Source organism: Triticum urartu, chromosome 5A (genome assembly GCF_056163025.1).
Source record: "Triticum urartu cultivar PI428250 chromosome 5A, HENAU_Tu73, whole genome shotgun sequence".
Lineage (NCBI taxonomy): Eukaryota > Viridiplantae > Streptophyta > Magnoliopsida > Poales > Poaceae > Triticum > Triticum urartu.
Genome location: NC_141877.1, coordinates 657,906,573 through 657,913,577, shown reverse-complemented (window position 1 = coordinate 657,913,577; position 7,005 = coordinate 657,906,573). Strand labels below are relative to the sequence as shown.

Genomic DNA, 7,005 nt, shown 5'->3' with positions numbered 1-7,005 from the left:
CCACCGTGTGCGATAATTAACAACATCTCATACATTGCATCGAGTTGTATTGCGTGCGATATAGTTCACACAATTACAAAAAAAAGACCGGGTGTGATATTTAAACTTCCACACACGATTTAGTAGGCATAAAGTGTGTGTACACGTATCGCCTTTCGCTCTGCAATATTAAAAAAAAAGTCTGCGCCGACACTCCCTGGCATGGGGCGAGTCAATATGGGTTAACTTCAAACTCTGCTTCACTCTGTCAGAAGTTACTCTACTTATATATGAATTTGGATCACAACATAGTGCAACTTATGGTGTTGGGAAATGTAGTAGAAAAAATTGCCATACGATCACTCAGGAACAATATGAAAATGCACGTAGAAAAATTCATGAACATATATGTTCATATGTGATACACAAGAAAAGATAAATACCTAGATAAAATTGAGCTTTTTCTTTGTTGTATTTGGACTAGGTATTTTGTGTAGACTGCAAATAATCGCATTAGTTAATAAAACTTTACACATACTTGAAGAACATGTATATGTATTTGTAGAATTTTTTTGGAACTTTTAAATAACTTATTTTTTTTTGAAAAAGGGGCTCCGTGTAGCAAGTCCTGTGTAACGGCGCGCTCACCACACGATTTCACCTATGTTCCCATGTAACAACTAGCAGAAAATAGCAGCTGAGAGTAAGGGAAATACCCTTTGGTTCCTAGGTGTATATACACCTGATACGGGGAAACAATTAATAATTAAAAAATATCAAAAAATAGAGGTTTTTTAGAATAAACCTTTTTGCACTAGTATATAAATTTTCACGAATAAAATTCTAGAATTGACTTTAGGGAAAAAATTATTGCTATCATAGGTCCCTATTCATGCTATTTTGGCTGATTTGTTTTTGAAAAGATTACAACGTTTTTTTTATTTTGCTGGGATTTTTTTACAAGTACAATGGAGGTTCAATATTTCAGAAACATTTTCAGAATTTTTGGATTTTTCATTTAATTACTAAATTGTTTCTCCATGTAGGATGTATATATTTATTGACCAAAATATAGGATGTGTGTACACCATAGACCAAACGTTCCTGTCTGTGAGAGTAAGCAGCCCAGTCATCCAGCTGGCCAGTGGCCCATATGAAGATGGAAATGCAGCAGCCCAGTAATTCAGAAGGCCTCCAGGCTCCAGACGAGCTCTGGACCAATTTGTGCGAGAGCTCCTCTGCATATTTGCTAAAAAAAAAAGCTGCTCAGAATCAGAGTGAGGAAGAAATTGTGGGAGCAACAGCAGAGGATGAGAGGAGGCAGCACCGCCGCCCGACGCCGTACGCCTGGCCCCGCAGCCGTCGGCTCGCCGGTGCACTCGTCCGCCGCCACTCGCCCTCCACCCTCACCGTGGTGGCAGGCTAGATGCAGCTCAACAACTAAGGCGAGAGATCCCGTTTCCTTTCAACAGGTTTGCTCTCGATCTCTCTGTCTTTCCGACTTATCTCAATCTCATTAGCTGAACAAGTGGTTTGCGGATCAAATTTGTGAAACCCGGATTGATTTTAATCAAATTATAAGTTAGGGTTTTTAAGGCCCATGGAGCAGGCTAGCAGGTATCAGCTCAACAGCTTTAAGACGAGGCGCCGAGCACTAGCAGGGGCGATTCCAATTTCTGTCAACAGTTTTATTTCAATGTTAACTGAATAAATGATTCATAGACTCATTTTTGTTTTGTTTTGTTTTGTTTTATACAGATTGATTTCGAGGGAGGTCGGTTGAATTTTCTCAGGTTTCAGTTATGGCTCATTCGGAGAGAAAAAAGTATCCACTCCATCAATATCACGATACAAATATCGTATTCGAACCGTATACATACCCTTTAGCTTCTTTGAGAACTAAATATGCGCTTTGGAGCTCCTTTGGACACAAAGAAATTTCTGCAGACTGAAACTGTAGTAGGACTTGGTCAGTGCATGCCAAGTCTCTCCTTGACAGATACGCTATGCTCCGAACTGCTGTTCAAGTTCGGGCTAGTTGAATACTAGGTTCAGATGATAATGAAGTGTTGGCAGCAAAGAACCAAGGGTTGGTTCTCAGTCAAGTCTGTTTGATTGATGCAGCGAAAAATATGTGGTGATGCTTCAGCAACAACGACCGGACAGTTGGTTCTCAGTCAAGTCTGTCTCATAGAAAGATACATGGTGATGGTCCGCCAACAAAGATCCAAGAGTTAGTCAGACCTGTGTGGCGATGGCTCGTCAACAATGGCCCAAGAGATCTAGTGTTGTACCTGCCATTAGGAACCAGTCATGTCTATGTGATAAAGCAACAAAAGTTGCAACCCGATACAACGGATGGGGTGCATGGAATCGATCCAATTCTAGTGAGTGGAGCACTGGCCATTTTCTGTGGTAAAACGTTTTACTATTGACCAGCAAGGTTGACTTTGCTAACCAGTGTTCATTCCTGAGGATACAAGTCCCCCTAGTCCCAAATCGATCCCTCCTTTTTTGACCAGGAACCATGACTTTGATAACCAACAATGACCATGGAGGCAGGGGCGGAGCATAAAAGGAGTTTGCAGAGACATGAACTATTCAACTTCCAAGCTCAGCGTTCATTCCCGAGGTACAAGCCCCCCTAGTCCCCGCAAATGGAGATTTTCATTTCTGCGTTGATGGGTGAACTCATATCAAGATCCATGAGTTCCATCATCAACAAATACTCCAAGCCACCGGTGGAGGCCGTGGAGGCTGGCTTAGAGAGGATTCTACTCGGGGGGCAGGTCATCATCGACGAGGCCATGGGGCGGCACATCACAAACCATGGAATGCTCCAGCAGCTTAGCATGCTGAGGTATGCCATGTACCAAGGCTACTATGTGCTCGACAACTTCAGATGCCAAGCGTACCAAGAAGAGGAGAATATTCAGGCTGTGAGTCAATCTGGGGTCGTGTCCAAATTTCGTTATGCACAATGGCTCTGTCTCTCCAGCGGCAACAGCAAGAAAACATCAGAAGCGCTTGAAGAGGCCCTCGACGGTTTGAGATCCATGATTCTTGATGCCAGTGAGATGGTGAGGTTCCTGACAACATATCCTCGCTTGCATCGTCAGCCTTACAGCATGCATCTCTTGCTGGACAAGTGCATGTTTGCCCGCCAGAGGGAGACAGAAGTAGTTATGAACTTCCTTCTGTGCACACAATCTTGCACTGGTAGCTTCGATGTGCTCCCAATTGTTGGTCCAGAGAATGTTGGAAAGAGCACTCTTGTCGGTCATATCTGCGAAGACGAAAGAGTACATGATCGTTTCCCCCAGATTATTTTTTTCAGGCATGATAATTTCAGAGCTGAAGACGTAGCCGCTTTGAGAGGCAGATGAGCAGCAAGATATGAGAATAATGAGAGATTGCTGATCATCATCAACATAGTTGGGGATCTTGATGAAGATCTGTGGGAAAACCTGTGCTCTCTTTGCCGACAGAGCACTACAGGTGGTAGTAAAATCATTATCACAAGCCGGTCTGACAAGATCATAAAGCTTGGAACAACACAGACTCTAGTACTGAAGCATCTGTCTGATGAGGCATTCTGGTATTTTTTCAAGGTGATTACATTTGGAAGTACAGATCCCAAGATGCACCCGGGGCTTGTGTATTTGGCAATGGAGATAGCAAAATTGATGTATAATCTCGCTGAAGCAAGCATCACTGCATGTGTATTGAGAGCCAATTTTAACATCGATTTCTGGTGCAAGGTTCTGGCATTCCGACGAGGGTGCATGCAGAAGCAGCTCTGTAAGTTTGGGGTGCATCCGTGTGAACTTCTCAGTGGGAATAAACCTGTGTATCTTCAACGAATGGGTAGAACTACTGAAATGTTCTTGTTCTTGGTACTAATCAGACATGCTGTTCTGAAGAGGAAGTTCCCAAGATAATGGCCGTAGATGTTCTGTATGGAATCGCCAGGCCTCAAGGGGGGACATTTAAGGTCCTTCTATGGAAGTCTCGGATACCGCCCTACCATACCTACATCCAAACTTATGAGATTCGAGAGCTGCAAGCTAGAGCGGTGAAGAGGAAGCGCCCTCTGATGAATGGTATTAGACATGTTTAGTTTTGCTAATGTAAGTCGTCTATACTCTTGTGCTGCTATTTTCTGCTATGTTGTATAACTGAAAAATAAGGTATGCTATCGAGACATATATTTCTTTTATTATGCCCCTTGGCCAAGTTTCTTCAGAGTGTAACAAGTTGCGCCCTTTTGTTTGATTGTTATAAGCACCGTACACTGCGATGCCACCCTATGACGCTAATGATTCCTTCATTTACTGTTGAAACTACTAGCTCACAACATAGTGCCAAGCCTCTATGTAACTACAAAAACAGAGTGATCTTTTTCTTCCACTGAAAAGAATAATTATATGATCTCATGGGTTTTCTGTTATTGATATCCAGATTCTCATTGTTAAATCTTATCACTCTTATTCTCGGTAAGTATGGATATGGAGTCGCATCCCGCTAACCGAGCTACTAGTCTATGCTGATGACAGCAAACATACTTAGTTAATACTCCTTCCGTCCCAAAATACTTGTCCAATGAAGGACGCGGGCTTACGTGGGACGTCGTGACAAGCAAGCCTGGTGATCTCTAGCTAGCTAACCACGGTGGAAAAACTCAGCATGGATGGTGGCTTCTCTGCGAATGCCACAATCAGCCAGGGTCCATGGATCCTGCAGGCATTTGCCACCGTATACTAACCCACAAGAGTCCGTTAGCTTCTTCCTCGCCTGGATCTTACTCCTGACGGCAGCGACCGTGTCAGAGCTTGCCACGTCAAGTGTGATTGTCTCACCTGCAAAGATCCTGACAAAGATCTGCATCTTCTCCACCGATGGTGAGCCTGTTCTTCTTTTTGAAGGTGGCAACTGTTGTGCTTCCTGCTGAAACCTCCCCTTGAACGCATCCGTGAGCGCAGTCTTCGAATTGACCACCGCTCGCAGTAGCGCAACAGCCTGTAACAGATTGCGACACATTATTATTCAGAAAGAACTATAAAACAACTGTTAGGGCATGTACTATACTAGACTTGCCTCTTGTTTGCTGATAGCAATGTCCATCTCCACCAGGTCTCTCTTGTGCCAGTGCTTCAGCACCGACACTGCAGAAGCCTGATACATACGAAGGTCATTGTCAACCACATATGTGTGATTCCTGACAAACTCAGGATGACACGAATGGCATGATCTTTTATCTTTCCCGAAGGAGCGGCCTATCTTGAACGGGTCAAGGCTTGGGTCCAGCAGCCTCTTTATGTCACGAAAGCAGGGGCCTGTCAAGAATCCAGCCCTGTCTAGACCGACAATGCTCCTGCAAAGATTGTTGAAACTGCCGCACAGATGAGAGGTGTCGGCCAGGTTCTTCACGATGCATCCCATGGGGTAGGTCAGGAAGCTGAGGAGCAGGTCTACGAACTCGTGCTTGCACTCTGCATACATGACCTTCCTGTCCTTCCTGTCGTAGAAAAGCTTGATGAGGACCTGTGGATGAGATTCAAAAACTGTAGGATCGCCGGTTTCTTGATATGAAGGCTTGGGAATCGTGGGTAAGAGCTCCGCGAGTAATGATCTTTTTGCCAAAACTGTGCGAACAGCTTGACCATTTCCTTTCGCGAGAAACACGTCGGTGAATATTGTGGTGGATGAGATGCAGGTCTTGAGCAAGGAAACCACCTGAAATTTATGAAAAGAATTCAACCATTAGTGATAGGTAGCTGGTAAGCATCAGGCCAAGCAAATTCAGTTTGGATCAGCTGTCTGAATCGTGCCACTTCCAACCATTCTCAGTCCTTATCTCAAAATCACTTCATGGCTTCATATAAACTACTATTACTATTTCACAAACATTTCAGTTAAGTTACACACCTTCTAAAAGAGCAATCTTCGGCTTATAGTATTTAGAATAAAATGCATCGACGGTGATTAAACTTGTGACGAAAACTCAGTTTGATCACATTCTTGTCACTGCCAATGTATTTTACTCCCTCCGTTCCTTGAGTTTTTACTATGTTGGAAATTTCCCAGTGAGTTTTTTGTGGCAAGTTCAGTTACCGCCCATGCATTTGCTCTAGTATTTACTAGTATGTTGGAAATTCTGGAGAATTAACAAAAGAATTATGTTTACCTCGGTCCATCCAACGTCGACGTCCACCTCCTCGTAGCCATCTCTGATTCCAAAATCTGCGCCGAGCCCCCTTAGAAAAGACACCACATTGCTCGTCGACGCATGTTTGATCACCAAGTCGTCGCTGATCACAAAACGTTCTTTCCAGTTGGAGAACACCTCTTTGCGTGGTGTTTGGTTGTACACATGCACCAGCCTAGCCATGGCGATCTCCCAGCATTGCGTGCAACTTCGGCGGTGTCGCTGTTGGCCAATATGTTTTTCCACGGAAGAAGTACACGCTGAGCAGAGAGAACGATGGCACCTGCACACGTATAAGAAGAATTCTCATGCATGCATATAATATAACCAATGCGATAGACAGACAGCAATATCAATCTTGTGATAATCTGAAGAAATCCTAGATGTAAATTGGTCGCATGTAGTGCAACCGGTATATAAGACGAAGAAAAAGAATGAGATACAGACCCGAATTCGTCCTTGTGCGTTGGCCTGTGAAGCGTGCCATGGCAGGCGTCAACCTTCAACAGTTGGGCGTCGCGGAGGCGGTCGACGCTGCCGCAGAGGTTTGCCAGGCAGCCCGGCGAGGATGATCCTGCGGCGAGCTGGACGGCAGATAGGGGGAGCGTGAGGAAGCCGAGGATGACGTCGACGAAGTCGGAGCCGGCATCGGCGAGCAGGACGCGCTTACGCGACCTGTCCACGACGAGCTTGATCTTGATGGCGGCCATAGCCGGCTGAGATAGGAGTGATGGCACGTATGGTATGGGTATGGCGGCCGTTTGCTCAACCAAACCAAAGGAATACGAGACGGTTTGTAGAGTCCCAAGAGTTTTTGC

At 44.6% G+C, this 7,005-nt stretch overlaps 2 protein-coding genes across 2 annotated transcripts; one reads left to right on the top strand and one right to left on the bottom strand.

The window, feature by feature from the left end:
* Positions 1-1,239: 1,239 nt before the first annotated feature.
* On the top strand, positions 1,240-4,389 carry LOC125529641 (uncharacterized). Its single transcript, XM_087522272.1, has 2 exons — positions 1,240-1,451; positions 1,738-4,389. Exon 2 carries the CDS (start codon positions 2,637-2,639, stop codon positions 3,363-3,365), a length of 729 nt encoding a protein of 242 aa, XP_087378398.1. The 5' UTR covers positions 1,240-1,451; positions 1,738-2,636; the 3' UTR covers positions 3,366-4,389.
* Positions 4,390-4,599: 210 nt separating this feature from the next.
* LOC147973829 (uncharacterized) lies at positions 4,600-6,897 on the bottom strand. The gene is made up of 4 exons (XM_087525108.1): positions 6,635-6,897; positions 6,167-6,470; positions 5,077-5,715; positions 4,600-4,998 (listed from the first exon to the last, which is right to left on the bottom strand). The coding sequence occupies exons 1-4, from the start codon at positions 6,895-6,897 to the stop codon at positions 4,642-4,644; spliced, it is 1,563 nt and encodes a 520-aa protein (XP_087381234.1). The 3' UTR covers positions 4,600-4,641.
* Between the last annotated feature and the right edge of the window lie 108 nt (positions 6,898-7,005).